Below are 16478 nucleotides of genomic sequence, written 5' to 3'. Positions count from 1 at the left end.
TTGCAACTTTATATCATGCAATTGTGAGATAAAAAGACGCAATTATCTTTAAAAATGTTTTATTCTGTGGCGGAAACAAGCTTTGAATGTTTCCATGTAATTTTACACTAAACAGTTCATTTACCTGAGCTCCTTAATTTGTTGCATTAGAGAAAAAAATCATTGAGAGATAAAGAAATGGAGACAGAGAGAGAGAGCCAGTTAGTTGTTATGGAAAGAAATAATAGTTAGCAAGCAATAGTTTAATCTGTTCGCTTTAAGGTTGCTTCATGGTATTGACTAAAAGGGCTGAAAACACAAAGGCCTACAGTTTTTCCATAGTTGATTATTCACAGCAGTCAAAGAATATGGTAAAGTATAAAAACTCCCCTTAGTCAATCATCTCAGTAAGCCAGAATGAATCAATTCAACAAGCAAAATCTTTAATACAACCAAATTTTTTCACAAGAGTTTCTCCCTCAATGCTCTTTTACTCTGCTGGCAGACGATGTGAATTCCTGAGTGTTATAATCAAAAATATGGAGATACACATTCATCTTTTGAACTGTCCCCACCCTATAAGTAGAATTGTCTGGAATTCATGCAAGATGCAAAAAGGTAAACAAAAATTCTTTATTAGTATTTTTTTCTTGTTTAAAAAAAAAATTGTACTTACTCGGGACGCAAAACGGCACAAGATTTTTAGGAAATATTTTCAGAGAATATATCTTGAATTAAGTGTCTTATACAACTGGCTGTTTTCTTATTGTTTGTTATTGTTTTCTAGCTCATTAGAATTAATGAGGTTTAAGCTTAAAGCAAGGTAAAAACAATTAGTCATTTATGAGCAATTTAAAAAAAAACTAAATTGCGTAATAATTATATTTATCTTTTTGGGGAATAAGAAAAATACTGATTAATATATATAATAATTATACTTTTTTTTTTTTTTTTTTTTTGCAGTGCAGGTATGCAAGACAAACACACAGACGCTCCATCATACTTCCAGTTAATGGGTAACAGGTGATGATGGAAGCTGATCATGCCATTGGAAAGTCGTTAAAGTCTCGTCTTTATGTGGAGAAAGTGATAGGAGGCATTTACATGAGGCAACCAGGCATGTTGAACACTACGCTTGAGTGAACTACAGGTGAGAGGCAATCCCCCACTAATGAACTGTTGATATACTGTTCCAACTGGATTAGGAAACTTTTTTTTTTCTGGTTTTCCAAGTCTTAGGCACAGGTTGGCACACCCTCCTGATCTAGTGGCGCCAAATGCTATAAACCACCTAAAAATGGCAATGGTGGAAAGTTTTCCCTAAAAAAAGGGGAAAGCTTATAAAAACACTGAGCGAGGGAGAGAAAGAAGAGTGAAGGATTATTTTCCACTGTGTCAGGGAGGTGTCTGGCTTTGGCTTTAGCCCCATGCTCCTGTCGTGTGAGCCCCATGCTCCTATCCTGCCGGCTTATCTGTCCTGATCGGAAATGAGGGATGGAGAGAAGAGAAGGGCGGACAGTACGGTGCAGATGCAGCTGGCTAAGTCAGAGTGAGGCTGGAAACCCGACCCTCAGGATGGAACATACACCACAAATTCCAAACACATACTGGCACAGGCTCTTACGTCACTGTAAACATTCGCTAAAACGTTACAATAAGGTTCCTTTTGTTAACATTGATTAATAATGAAGAATACTTCTAAAGCATTATTAATCTCGGTTTATGTTAATTTAAAAATGTAGTAATACATTATTAAAATCAACATCGGTTGATATTATTTAATGGACCTAAGCTAACATGAACTAACAAAGACCGTTGTATTTTTATTAACTAACATTAACAAAGATTAATTAATACTGTAACAAATGTATTTCTCATTCTTAATTAATGTAAGTAAATGCACAAACTAATGTTACCTTAACTAAAATGACCTTATGTCACTACTTATGTCACTACTCGGTTATAATACTACTTCAATTTTAATTATGTAATAAAACTATATTTAATACTTATATTAATATTTTAAAATAATAATATTATATAATAAGCTTCTTGTTGTAAACTTTTGACATGAAATTTATATGTATCGTCTATATTTTCAGTCATTCGGTCTGAAATGATCTTGTACGGGTGTAACCAAAGTACTTGGTTTACAGACAAAACAATCTGTGTATCGTATTAATCATTCCCTCCCCCCTTCACTTACTGAACTCTATGTTCAGATACACCCCGATGCACACAAACCCTGAGAGTTTATATTTATTCCATTTTTAAAACCTTCATAATGCCTTAAAGACATGATTTCAACATTATACAACAAGACAAATAAAAAATAATTTTTTTTTTTTTTTTTTGGATATTTGTTAAAATGCAACTCATTCATTCAGATCAGTGATCACCTCTACAATACTTGTTTGTTAATCATGATTGAACAGCCTCTGTATGTGAGATGTCACAGACCATGATTCTATTTAAAATCATAAACTGTCAGCACAGCATCATAGTCAGACTCCAGTGTCTCTGTCAGGAAGGGTGGAAGAACAGCTGTAACTGTAAAAAAATGTGTCCAGATGGACGTGGATCTCATAACTCAGTCACAATGCTTTATGTGTGATGAAGCAGAAGCTGCGACAACTACACACATTAAAAAAAAGAGGTGTTTGCCATTTAGGAGGCAAACGACTTACGAACAACATACACGCTTGCTAAAGAGGTGTTTTTAAGAAAACCGTAATTCATTTATTCAATAAATGTTAACATTATTCATTGTTCACATGAGCAATGATTAAGTGAATGTAATGAATCTAAAGTAACACAGTTTCCGGTTTGTTTTGAATAGGGCATAACCAAAAAACGTCTCGTGGTTCACATGGAGTGAGCTGTAAACGGCTCTGAACGATTCACAGACAGTGACGGTTCAAAGCACTAGTTCACGAGGGAGTTTGTGAATCTTTTTGACTCAGTCAAGCAGTCATTAAAATGAACCAGTGCACAAGAGTCGTTTTTCGCGACATCACGGCACGTGCTGTGTTTGTTGTTGTGACAATATATCATATTCATGGTATGCAGATATAGCTGAATTATTGTCGCATTTACGACTAGTCGTAGTCGAGAGACCAATAATGTGTTCAGCTAACAATGCATGTGGTTACAAAGTCATATGATAATGCTAAACATACTCTATTACTTTATTAAACCAAAGATATGGAGCTCAATGAATAATTAGTCCTCTTTGTCTTTATGAGCAAACATATTTTACTACTGAACATGTTTAATACTCTAACAAATACTGCACTTTCATAAATAGCACATAGCACAACAAAAACAAATTATGTTGTCAATAAATTCATAATTTATTGCATTTGTCTCAAAAGGAATTATATTTACCATGACGCCTGTGAAGAGACACACCAACTTCCCACAGCTGGTGTGAGGGGACACATCTCCATAGCCCACTGTGAGGAAGGTAATGGCTATGAGCCACAGTGCTGTGTCCATGCCACCTGTCTCGACCTGCTTCTGCCTATAGGTGGAGACAGAGAGCAGCTGTGTCAATAACTCAGAACAAAAGAAAAACTCAGAACATCTAATTAAACTGAACGAAAAGACAACAATGTTAAAGAATGACTCTGAAAAAAAAAAAACACTAGAATGTTTTGTTTGAAATTTGACATTGAACAATGAGTTCTGAGTGCAGAAGAACAACATGTTTGTTCCTGAAATAAATCTATTTGTAAGAAATGACCACAACTCAAATTGACCATCAACATCAGAATCAGCATGATAACACTTGATGAGCTGTAACGAGTCAAGCAAGAGGAAGCAAATGGAAAAAACTATAATATATACTGTTGCATATGTGTTTTTCTCTTCTAGGCATATGTGTTTTTCTCTTCTAGTAATTGCACGTTCTGTACCTTTCACAGAGCCGCAGCATCCAAGCAGCGGAGAGCCAGAAGAACATAATGAAGACCAGCAGCGTGCGGGCCGGATACTTGTTCATTAACACCTTGAGCACAAAGCGGAAGCTGAAGTTGATGTTGTTGAGCGAGCCGATGCTCCTGTAAGAGGCGCTGAGGAGCACCTTGCTGTGTAACAGGACGGCTCTGTGCACGAGATACAGTCTCAGGAACATGAGGGCCGACAGCAGCAGCTCCACATCGAGCATGACTTCTTTGTGACTGGAGGACAAGCAGAGGGGGGTAGAGGAATTTTGCTCCGGTTTCCCCCCAAGTCTGCCCCCCATATCTGGCCTCAGGTAGATGGCCACAGGATGGATAGCACAGACAATGAGCTCCAGGGAGATGCCAAGCACTCGGTTACTGGTCATGGCAATGCGCCAGTCCACCTGGTTGTGGTCAATGATGAAAAGCTTGAAGAAAGGAAAGAAAAACAGAGGCAGGATGTGTATCAACAAGAGAATCACTTGATTGATATCATAAGGAAGCAATGATTAACAAAGTATGGCAAAGACGAGAAAGTGAGCAAGACGTTCTTGATTCACTGTGAGAAGGGTGCCAAGATAAACACAGCCCTGCCCTCCCTGATAGGACGTCCAGCTGTAAACTGTTTTGCTTGTGAAGGACAAGTGTGTCAGTGAAACTACTCAAAACCATAAATCACAAGTGAATGCCTCATTAATTACATGACACAAAAAATATCAAACATGACTTAGAGCTGAAAATGAGTAACACCATATTAATCAACAGCCGTCTTGATTACATCAGACAGTTTGAAAAGTACATGGACCAGAATTTGGTTGTAAGTGTACAACCGCTACACTTATTGTACCAGTTCCAGCTGCTGTAAACTCTGAAAAAGTTTGTCTGTTAAATTAATAGATTTAACCATTTTAAAGTAGATAATAAAAAAATGGCACAAAAAAAGGAAAATTCATAATAGGCCTACTTGAACTGAACTGCACCAAATGCAACATATTTAACTGTAACATAAATCATCATACCTTAATCTAATCACAATAGTGTAAAGGATAGTCAGTGTTTCTATGTTCTTTGTATGTTTGGGTGGGTTCTCTTACGAGAGGTTCTCTCGTATTGCGTAAGCTAGCTTACGCTACGGGAAAGATTCATCTTTTCTGAGAAATTGAAGCCAAAAAATATCCTATAATTTTGTATCCATTGTCAACGCAGTTCAGCTGCAGCAGACCATGAGCGGGCTAGCTAGCAGCTCATTGGTTCGCTCACAGAGAACTGCTTAAGCCTATGAGGAGACGCGAATTAACTCTCGGCCAATGAGAGTCTGACATGCTCTCATTACGTCAGAGCCCGCCGAAACGGGCGTGGTCAGAGAAAATAACACTGGCGTCCTAGGCTGTAAACTCCGATTTTCATCTCTTCAGCGAGGCTACACGCATCTGCTGATTTTTACAAAAAAGCTTCCTATACTTATTTGTATCTAAAAGAGCCGAGCGTCTTTTTAAAGATGTCTCGTAAATCCTCCTGCGGTTCTTGCCGCGCTCCCCTCGAGACTGGAGACCGCCACGTCATCTGCGCTCTCTGCCTCGGATTGGAGCACGCCGAGCTCGCCCTCGCCGATGGCGGCTGCGATCTCTGCGAGGACATGCCGTTGTCGACCCTGCTGGCTCGACTTCAGGCCACTAAAGTTGCTTCCGCGCCGCCTCTGACTTCGCCGCGGAAGAAGAAATGCCGCTCTCAGAGGCCGCCGGAATCCCAGCTAGAAGCGTTCATCCCGCCGGAGCCTGTCGCCTCCCGCTCTCCTTCTCCGCCGCTTCCGGACATACAGTTGCCGCCGAGTGGCCGCTCTGTCGCCTCCGATGACGCCGCGGACATTAAGGAAACCTGTTCGCTTCTCGCTTCAGACAGTGAGGAATGGTCCGGTTCTCGTGCCTCCTCGGCCCGAGAATCCTCTGGGACCCACGCTGGAATCGAGGAGGAATTAGTGCGCCTCCTCTTACAGGCCGTCGAACGCTTCGGGCTCGATTGGTCCCCTCCCCCCGAGCAGACCATCAACCGTATGGACGGCAGCTACTTCCGCCAGCGCTCGACTCCTGTCACTAAACGGGCCGCGCCCTTCCTGTCTGAACTGCACGCGGAACTCACGAAGTCCTGGAACGCCCCGCTCTCTGCTAGAGCTCGCTCTGACTCTTCCGCCCCGCTTCGCGTTGTGGACGGAGCCGCAGAAAAGGGCTATCTTTCCATTCCCCCTGTAGAGGACCTGGTCGCCGCACATTTATGCCCGCCTTCCACGAGATGGCGCTCATCACCTGTGCTTCCCTCTAAAGCCTGCAGAGCGACTTCAAGCTTTCACGCCCGTGCTTACTCAGCCGCCGGCCAAGCAGCCTCTGCACTTCACTCCATGTCCGTCCTTCAGATACTACAGGGTGACATACTTCGTGAATGGGACGAGAGCGGGAAAAAATCCCCCTTCAGTCGCGGATTTGAGGAGCGCCACGGACATTGCCCTTCGCGCTACAAAATCTGCTGCTCAAGCCCTGGGGAAATGCTGAGAGACATTGTGGCTCACACTCGCCGACAGGGGAGATTCTGAGCGCGCCGCCTTTCTCAACGCCCCGCTCTCTCCATCCGGCCTCTTCGGATCTGCTGTCACGGGTATCGTCGACCGATTTTCCGAAGTGTAGAAAGCCTCCCAGGCCATGAATCTCTCTCTGCCTCGTCGCGCTAGCTCCTCTGCAGGCCGCTCACGTGACCTGCCTCCTGCACGAGCCCCACCCCAGCGCCCAGCTCAGCACAGTCAGACTTCTCAGTGACGCCAGGGCGGCCGCCCTCGTTCTCGCTCTGACAGCCGCCACAGACCGCTGCCTCATCGGGGGCCTCGGCCTAGGATCGGGCTGAAACCCGATCACTCGAAGTCTGCCTAGCACTGCTGAGAAAATGCCGGCGCTCTCCCGCCGCGGCCGGACCGCCGTCAAAGTTTCGCCCTCTGTTAGTCCCCGCTCACGCGTCTACTACAGCAGTGTATTCCGCCATTACCAAGCCGGTCTCCCTTCCCGCTTGCATGAGCACAAACGCTGTTTTCACGGCGACCCAGAAAAATCTCATAAAGAGCATAAAAGCCTCCTGTGTAAAAAATGTGCCCACAACACTGTGTTCACTCATACACAAAAGCACTTCAGTTCCCGTGTTTCACACAGAGTCCACTCTCATAAAGCGGTTCCAACCCGCTTGAGTTTCAGAGTGCATAAGTGCCCGTGTGTGCGTCCCATCTCTGCTCACTCTGTTACACGGCCCATAAACTTCTCTCTGAGTGTAAGTCCCGCTGTTATAAACACTATGAGCGCGCTCACGCAGCCCGCTATGTGCAGCGATGGGGACCATGTAGCCATTCACTCTCCAAACACAATAAGGTTAGGCTATCGCTTACAGTTCCACCGCCGGCCTCCACGTTATCGAGCGCGGCTAGAAACTATTGTGAACCCAGAAGCACCGACACTTCTCCGTTCAGAGATAGCAAAGCTATTGTGCAAAAGGGGCTATAGAGAGAGTTCCTCTGTCTATGAGCGAGTCGGGGTTTTACGGCCGTTATTTTCTGGTTGCCAAGAAAGACGGCGGCCTCAGACCAATCTTAGACCTCAGATTTCTGAACAAAGTTCTCATGAAGAGACCGTTCAGAATGCTCACTATCAGAAAACTCCTCGCGCAGGTGCGCCAGGGCGACTGGTGCATTTCACTAGATCTGAAAGATGCTTATTTTCAGATTCAGATTAATCCCCTTCACAGGCCATTCTTATGTTTCGCCTTCGAAGGCCAGGTTTATCAATACACCGTCCTTCCGTTCTGCCTATCCTTTAGCACCCCGTACATTCACGAAGTGCATGGATGCGGCGCTCGCCCCCCTGCGGAGTCAGGGGCTGCGAATACTGAACTATTTGGACAACTGGCTGATTTTGGCACAATCACAGAGAGAGCGACTGTCTCATCGTACAGTTCTCCTCGACCATCTGAAAGCTTTGGGCCTCTCTGTCAGCTGGACAAAGAGCGCACTACAACCCAGTCAGACTATCTCCTTCTTGGGTATAGAGCTAGACTCGGTCACGATGACGGCTCGTCTGTCAACACAGCGCGCGCGCCGTGTTCAGCGTCTCGCCGCATCTTTTCAGATGAACAGACTCACACCTCTGAAAACTTTTCAGAAGGCGTTGGGTTACATGGCCTCAGCCTCCGCGGTGCTCCAGCTGGGGTTACTGCGCATGCGCCCGCTTCAGCTCTGGTTGAAGAGCCGTGTGTCTCACCGTGCGTGGACCACGGGCCGCCAGCTGATAAATGTAACGCAGACCTGTATCACAGCTCTGCAGCCATGGACTGTGGCAGAATGGTTTTAGCGGGGCGTTTCCATGGGGACCCTTTCTCGCCGAAAAGTCATCTCGACAGACGCATCCAACACGGGTTGGGGTGCGGTCTGCGAGGGCTCACCGGCCTTCGGCCCCTGGTCAGCTCAGGAGAGCCTCCTCCACTTAAACTGTTTGGAGATGCTGGCGGTCGAAAACGCGCTCACGCGCTTTCTTCCGCGCATTCACGGTCACCACGTGCTGATCCGTTTGGACAATATAGCCGTGGTCTCCTATCTAAACCGTCAGGGCGGAGTCAGATCCAGGAATCTCTTCCGGCTGACAGAACGCATCTTAGTTTGGTCCCAGTGTCACCTGCTCTCGCTCAGAGCGACGCACGTGCCGGGCCATCTGAACGACGGTCCAGACAGTCTGTCCAGGAACCCCATTCCCCCCGGGGAATGGTCCCTGCACACTCTTACAGTCCAAAAGCTGTGGCGAATATTCGGCAGAGCAGAGGTGGACCTCTTCGCCTCAGAAGAGAACACCCACTGCCCAATATTTTTCTCAAAGAGCAAGGACGCGCTAGCCCAGACCTGGCCCAGCCGCCCGCTTTATGCATTCCCTCCGGTTTCTCTGCTACCACAGGTGCTTCAGAGAATCAGGGAAACACGCCACTCGGTGCTCCTCATAGCCCCGCATTGGGAGGGTCAGACTTGGTTTCCGGAGCTCACTCAGCTGTCACAGACAGCCCCGTGGCCCATTCCAGTCAGAGCAGATCTCCTCTCCCAAGCTCGCGGCACGATCTGGCATCCCCACCCAGAGCGCTGGGCGCTACATGCGTGGGTGATCAACGACTACCCGTCGCTTTGCCAGAGGGAGTGTTAAACACGATCACGCAGGCTAGGGCGGCTTCTACTAGAAGGCTCTATGCGTCTAAATGGTCTGTGTTCTCTAAATGGTGCACCGACAGAAATTTGGACCCACGGTCATGCGAGGTCCCTTCCTTGCTAGTTTTTCTCCAAGAGATGTTGGACAAGGGCAGGTCCCCGTCCACTCTCAAGGTGTATGTGGCAGCCGTCGCAGCGTTCGTTGAACCCCGGCGCGGCCAGTCACTGGGCAAAGAGGGCTTGGTCATCCGCTTCCTCAGGGGAGCTAGAAGGATGAACCCCCCGCGCCCCCCTTCGGTGCCGATTTGGGACCTTTCCATAGTTCTCGAAGCTATGAAAGCCCCCCCATTCGAACCGCTAAACACCGTGGACCTCAAATACCTTTCGCTCAAAACCGTTTTTCTGCTCGCACTCGCGTCAGTAAAACGTGTGGGAGACCTTCACGCGCTGTCCAGTAGCGCTTCCTGTCTCGAGTTTGGGCCCAATGACTCCTTAGTCGTTCTCAAACCTAGACATGGTTATGTCCCAAAAGCGATTGGTACCCCGTTCAGGGCACATGTTATTTCGCTGTCGGCTCTGCCTGCATCCGATAACGAATCTGACTCTAATCTCCTGTGTCCGGTCAGGGCCCTGAGATTCTACATTACTCGCACTGCTCCGGTCAGACGACCCGAGCAGCTTTTTGTTTCGTTCGGTGGGCGCACCAAGGGGTCGGCCGCCTCGAAACAGACTCTATCCAAATGGATAGTTGATGCAATTGCAGCCGCATACGCATCAAAAGACCTGCCATACCCTCTGGGCATCAGGGCTCATTCCACTAGAGGCTTCCCCCTCCACCTTTGTCAGATTTTACAATCTGGAAGTTCCCGCCTTGCAGGCTAAACTACTAGCAGTCTAGTATGTTACAGCTCTTCTGGTTGAGCTGCACTATAGGGAGTTATTCACACAGACCGGTTTCGCTCTGTCCCTCTCTATCATGTGCTTATGTACTACACAATCTCCGGCCCGCTCTGCTGGCCTTTGTCACATGTACATATATATTTATTCCCACTCTTAAGGGTTCCCCGGGGTCTCCCCTGGGACTCATAGTGGATGCTTAGCACGCTGACGTTGACCAGGTGTTCCCGTAGCGTAAGCTAGCTTACGCAATACGAGAGACCCTCTCGTAAGAGAACGAATCGGTTACCTAACGTAACCTCGGTTCTCTCTAGATGAGGGAACGAGTATTGCGTTCCTGGCTGTGCTTGTGCTACTAGCGTTCTCGCTTCATTCTATGAAAACCAGAGTTTACAGCCTAGGACGCCAGTGTTATTCTCTCTGACCACGCCCGTTTCGGCGGGCTCTGACGTAATGAGAGCATGTCAGACTCTCATTGGCCGAGAGTTCATTCGCGTCTCCTCATAGGCTTAAGCAGTTCTCTGTGAGCGAACCAATGAGCTGCTAGCTAGCCCGCTCATGGTCTGCTGCAGCTGAACTGCGTTGACAATGGATACAAAATTATAGGATAATTTTTTGGCTTCAATTTCTCTGAAAAGATGAATCTTTCCCGTAGCATAAGCTAGCTTACGCAATACTCGTTCCCTCATCTAGAGAGAACCAAGGTTACGTTAGGTAACCGATTCGTTTTCACATGTTTAGTTCTGTGTCCTAGTTTTCCGTTCAGGTGCGTTCGACTTCGGCTGTGACTGGATACAATCGGTCGGCGAGAGTCGGGGGGGGGGGGGGTGTGACACTTTCTGCTTCCCGTAGTGACGCTTGGATACTTTATCTTTGTAATATTTGTAAAATAGGCCTACATAGATGTTTCAGAAACATTTTCATTTAGTACTTGTACTGCTTAATACAGAGTCTGTTTGTAGGCTACAATAATAAAGTTCAACATACGCCTACTCTATTTAAATACCAATAAAGTGCGCTCTACGTTTTTGTCAGTTTTATTTTTGATAAACATGACACAATATAACATCGCGACTACATAAAAATAGCTTTTACTGTTATAAAAATACAGATTTGTGAGCAGTGGTGGAACTGAAGGTCAGATTAAACACGAAACACAGGGGGTCGTTGTCATGCGGTGAATCTGGCCAATCGTGGAACAGCTGTATCGTCATCAGAGCTGTGCCGGCTGATCCAGGTAAATGTGTGCAATTGTATAGGGCCCCATTCCTATATTTTGCCTGGGGCCCCCAAATCAATGAATCCACCACTGTTTATATATATATATATATAAATCCTTTCAGAATAAATTATGTTACTCCATCAGTATTAAAAAACAAAAACACGGTTTGGAAAATAGATTCATGATGTACTCGCTTATTATTTTGTAATTTTGTAAATTTTGAACACAAAACAAGTTACGGACTGCGGCTTAAAGGATGTTTTTAGCCTTTTTCACACTACGGATAACACATGCATCGCATGGTTGCATAAGTTCCTGCTTTGATAGGAATCACAACTGAAAAAATGAACAATACTCAACAGTGACTTTGAGCAGTCTTTCTTTGAAAACCATTGATCTTAATATGGAACAGAGTACATTTTGTCATTTTATGATATTAAATAGATTAGCCCATATGAAATCCTGTATATTTTTTGCTACAGACAGAGATTTTGTCCCTTGAATGAGGCCTTTACAGTGATGATGATGAGGGGTGCGATATGAGTCCCATGGGTACACAGTTAAGGGTTTGCCAGGCACAGGGAATAGGGTGGGGGTTGGGGTGAATTGAGGGAGATGTGAGATCATGTAAAAGCAGGTGATGTTTTGGCAGAGTGGGCTGATGGAGACATGTGCCGAGGTACTTAAGACTAGCAGGGGGCTTTTGGCCAAATGACATGCTTTCTCAAAGTACATCAGATTTCAGAAGACAGACATTTATTTGACACACAATTTTTGAAGACTCTATCATCTATCACCCTTTTTTTACTTTCTCATTTCCCCTGTTTTATCTTTCTCAATTCTTCTGTTCCTTTTCTTTTATTCTTTCATTTAAGTTTCTTTGACCAAATGAGTCACACAAAGAAACACACAGTGAAGTGTAACTGACTTGTCTGTATACCAATCTTTGGCCCCCATATTGCTGACTCAGTGTGAGGAGTTCAGATAAGCCCCACCTGCTCCTCACACTTCCCTTCTTATCTCTACACTGCACTTGTAGATGCTATGAAACGGTTTCTGAATTTGACACTGTTCAAATTTAGTCAGGTTTCTGTAACTGGCCTACATAAATGTTATTTCTTGTTTAACCCAATGTGATATACACGACAGTTAGGAACTGTAGTCACACAACCAAATGAATATTTTCCAGTATAAAGTTGAGTTAGTAATGGTTAAAGGAATAGTTCACTTCAAAATGAAAATTCTGTCATCATTTCCTCACCCTCAAGTTGTTTCAAACCTGTATGAATTTCTTTCTTCTGCTGAACACAAAGGAACATATTTTGAAGAATGTCTGTTACCAGACAGTTGATGTACCCCATTGCCTTACAAAGAAAAATACTGAAGATATTGCATATATCAGAGCGAACGCATAGCCATGGATATTGAACGCGTGCATCCAGTTTTGTGCTCAAGTGAAGGAAATCCGCCTGCAAGCGGAGAAATTCGTGCTCGTGCATTACATGGATGTGTTCTTGCGTTAGAATAATGTGCTCTCGACACTTGTTATTAAAATAACGCCATAGAAACTGCCTCAAATGAACTATAAAGAAGAGTAGAAAGTTGTGTCTAAATTCTGCATACGCAAGCGGTGCCCCATGCCAATGATTAAGGGTAAGAATCTTTGAATGTATTGGGTTACACTATTTAATCATGTACTTTAACACCTCTCATTGGGACATGACATTACATATCATAAGATAAACATATCCCATCTGTGTGAAGTCTCATCTGTATCTTATTGCTAGCAAGACTTGTATGCCAATGTGTACTCATATGGTCTCTTTTGAAGCAGTCAAGATAACATCAAGAGGCATTTTATTCAAATAAGTGACACTGCAATAGAAGAAACTAGTAGAAACGGAGCTAACAATAAATGAGGATGAAAGTTCTGAAATGAAATGAAAATTCTGACTGAAAATTCTAACTGTTTATGAAAGTCAACGTTCATTGTATGGACAAAAAATGATCTTTTGTTTTCCACAGAACAAAATAAGTCATATGCGTTTGGATAGGGTGTGTAAATCATGATAGAATTGTCATTTTTGGGTTACTGTCCCTTTAAGAGTAATATCTTCAGACATTCAGAGATTAAGAAGAGGCAATTCAACGGATTCAGATCGGACAAAAACACTCACTCTGATGTCTTTATAATGGAAGGCGATGATGAGAATGAGCAGACACCCAGTGGAGAAACTGATGAGACCGTTTATGGAGAGGGCATATATGGATCCCTGGAGAGAACAGACAAAACACAGAGAATGACAGTGAATTATGTTATATAGAGGTTACAGCGTGTTGCTATTTGTCAATGTGAGAACTGAAGAATTTTACTTAAATACAAAAGATATACATTTAATAACTATACTAGCCTAAAGTTAAAGTATTTCACTGTAATTTCTGCTGTTTAATCAATACGTCATGTATGATGCAGGTGCTTTCTTTGTAGAACACGATCAACAATTTAAAAAAAATTCTAATCTTATTTCAGAATTTTTTTTTTTTACAGCAAAAGGAAGATTGTTTTGCTTTGTTTTGTTTGTTATGTGGGGAGGATAAGATGTGAAAATCGGCATCAAGCTTATATGCCATTAGAGGTCAAAACTCAAATCCATTATGCAAACAGGCGCTAATTATGCACTAAATGATGTGGAAAGATGCAATATGACCTTAGGCAGTGTGAGCAACACAAAAGGGAGGGAGACAAAATGTGGAAAAACTTGCATAAATAGCCAATTTTCCTGCATAACCTGTTTTCCAAGAGAATGGTGGGCTTAAATAAATGATCGTGCCTGGGAGATCGCTCTGTTAGCATGTGGTCCTTCTCCATACAAATGCCACTAAAATTCCATAAAACAAATATATGCATTGCTATGCAAATTCCAGAAGAAAATGGGCAAAAATGACATCATTATTCCCATTCTGAAAAAAAAATGATACTATGATAGTTCCATAGATCGGGTTTCTTGTCAGTTTTCTGAGCAGTTTTAAATTCAAACATACTGCAATGACAAACACAATACCCTGAAAAATGTGGCTAATAAACTTAAATGCATTGTGTTACATCAACAAAACTACATTTAAGAGTTTGACCAGGTAGAAAAAGCTCCTTAAGGTAGGAGCCACTTTTTACAGTGTAGTACTAAAGAGATACCTAGATTTTAAATGTTAAGTTGAGCAAGAAAGTTAACTTCAGATAAATCTGATGAGGCTGTTGTACACTTCAGGTTTCTTTGTAAGAAAAGCATCTGCTAAATGACCAACAGGATATCTGATGTCCTGATTTAAGTGTAATTCTGTGAATCCTCTCTGTGGCCAACAGATCATGTTATGCACTAAAGTTGAGCCAGACATGATAAAGTAGGTCTGACTGCTTCACCGCGTATATTGATAAAGATATCAACTGTGGATTTAGCAATACGAGAGAACAGATTTCATAGAGAAAAATCTAACATAGATCAGGTATATAACTCAAGTGGAAGCTTTCATTGTAGCTTATCACCAATCAATGAATGCTTTTGGTTGTATAAAGACTTGGCAACTTCTTGTACACAGTTCAGAGAATATTGGCTTAAATTCAAAGTCTAAACCTACATAACCGTGATAAGCAAGAAACAATTTATAGATATTGAATAGATAAAGTTGCTTTGTTGGTATGGATTGCACATATAGTGTTATAAAAGCTATTCACAAATATTGTTTTTAGAAGAAAAAAAAAGAATGATTTCTTTGTGTAGTGTTCATGTTGATGTGTATGAATGCAACAGCAACATTGAGGAAACAGTATGTAAAGCTTACGGGGGGTAGAGTTGAAGTTTGTTTTGACCGCTCCAACCACCACGGTATGTGGACAGGATAACACGTGAAAATCAGCATAGTGCTTGTGTCCCGTTTGAGGTCAACACTTAAATCCATTATTCAAACAGGCGCTAATTATGCACTAAATGGTGTGGAAAGATGCAATAGGCAGTCTGAGCAGCACAAAGGGAGGGGGAACAAAATGTGGAAAAACTTGCATAAATAGCTGCTTTTCCTGTATAATTTGGTTTCCATGAGAATGGTAAGTCGTCACGGTTGCAGAAGTAGGCTATGCTACATATATATATATATATATATATATATTATATATATATAGGTTTTAGGTAGTATGACCAAAAATAATTAGTAGTCAGCCAGGGAGTAAAAACTCTTCAGTCACTCATGTTGACCTTCAGGGTGAGACTGCAAAAATAGATTAATATAGAGATTATGTGTTATGTAATCAACATTGTTTTATGATTTTTTAAAAATAAAATATGAATACTTGGTTTAAAGGTTTAAATGTAGAACATGTAGAAGCTTTATAATGTTATCAATCATAAATGACTTTTGTTTTAATTTTCTATTGGACACACATTACACTGTAAATATGAGTAAAGAGTTGTTTTTAAAATAAGGTGATGTTTTCAGATGAGTTTTTTTCTCAGAAAAATATAAAGTACATTTAATTAATTATTCAAATCAGTGAAAGTATGAAACAAATGAAAATATGTTTATCAACAAGAAATCACGACAAGATATACTAATTCGTTTTTTAAATGCATTTTAAAAAATCCAAAATATATGTGTCTATATCTTATATAAAAACATCATAATCATGCATTTCTGTAGCTCAGACGGTATTAGAGCATGGTGCCAGTAACGCCAAGGTCATAGGTTCAAATCTCAAGGAATGCATGAACGGATACAATGCAAACTCTGAATGCACTGTAATTCGCTTTGGCTAAAATTTCCTGCTAAATGTCAGACAATAGAAATACTAGTTTGGGACACAACAGGTAATAAGTGATTCCCTGTGTTAATTGGACCTCACTGACCAACAGGTCATTTTATGTGCCAAAGTTGAGAAGGACTATTTGGGGAAGCGTTTTGATAAAGACATCAGCTCTGAATTTAACAGGGGTGGTTTTACATTGGAACTCTTTTTGCGTTGTGCTTTATCTGTATGTTCTGTTTTCAACTTAACATTATTAATGCATCTCTTTCTTGTGGAAATATAAATATATTTGACCAAACAGACCTGCTATATAAAGTCAAGATTATCATTTAGAGATGTTTCCTCTTTTGATCAACCTGCTACCATGGGAATATGACTTGTCAAGTATCTTAACAATGCCCATCATGTGCCAACTGTTAGCTAACATTT

At 42.7% G+C, this 16478-nt stretch overlaps 1 protein-coding gene and 1 long non-coding RNA gene across 5 annotated transcripts in view; one reads left to right on the top strand and one right to left on the bottom strand.

Annotated features, from left to right (window-relative positions):
* Positions 1–16478, bottom strand: part of kcnn4 (potassium intermediate/small conductance calcium-activated channel, subfamily N, member 4) — a 56666-nt gene that overhangs the window by 39235 nt on the left and 953 nt on the right. For all 4 annotated transcript variants that reach the window (XR_008809062.1, XM_056267745.1, XM_056267744.1 and 1 more), the window contains exons 2-4: positions 13432–13527; positions 3897–4351; positions 3367–3502 (exon numbers count right to left, since the gene is read on the bottom strand). Coding sequence is in view for 3 of the 4 variants with exons in the window: in XM_056267745.1 (XP_056123720.1) it covers positions 3367–3502; positions 3897–4351; positions 13432–13527 (687 nt within the window). In the remaining variant the exon portion in view is untranslated. The remainder of the gene's footprint in view (positions 1–3366; positions 3503–3896; positions 4352–13431; positions 13528–16478) is intronic.
* Positions 158–1367, top strand: LOC130101888 (uncharacterized). Its single transcript, XR_008809064.1, has 3 exons — positions 158–597; positions 943–1129; positions 1213–1367. It is a non-coding gene; the product is annotated as an uncharacterized LOC130101888 (long non-coding RNA).

This window comes from Rhinichthys klamathensis, unplaced genomic scaffold (genome assembly GCF_029890125.1).
Source record: "Rhinichthys klamathensis goyatoka isolate OS25496 unplaced genomic scaffold, OSU_Roscu_1.1 h1tg000262l_1, whole genome shotgun sequence".
In the NCBI taxonomy this organism is placed as follows: Eukaryota; Metazoa; Chordata; class Actinopteri; order Cypriniformes; family Leuciscidae; genus Rhinichthys; species Rhinichthys klamathensis.
Note: the sequence above shows the minus strand (reverse complement) of the source record. Positions and strands in the feature narration are given on the sequence as shown.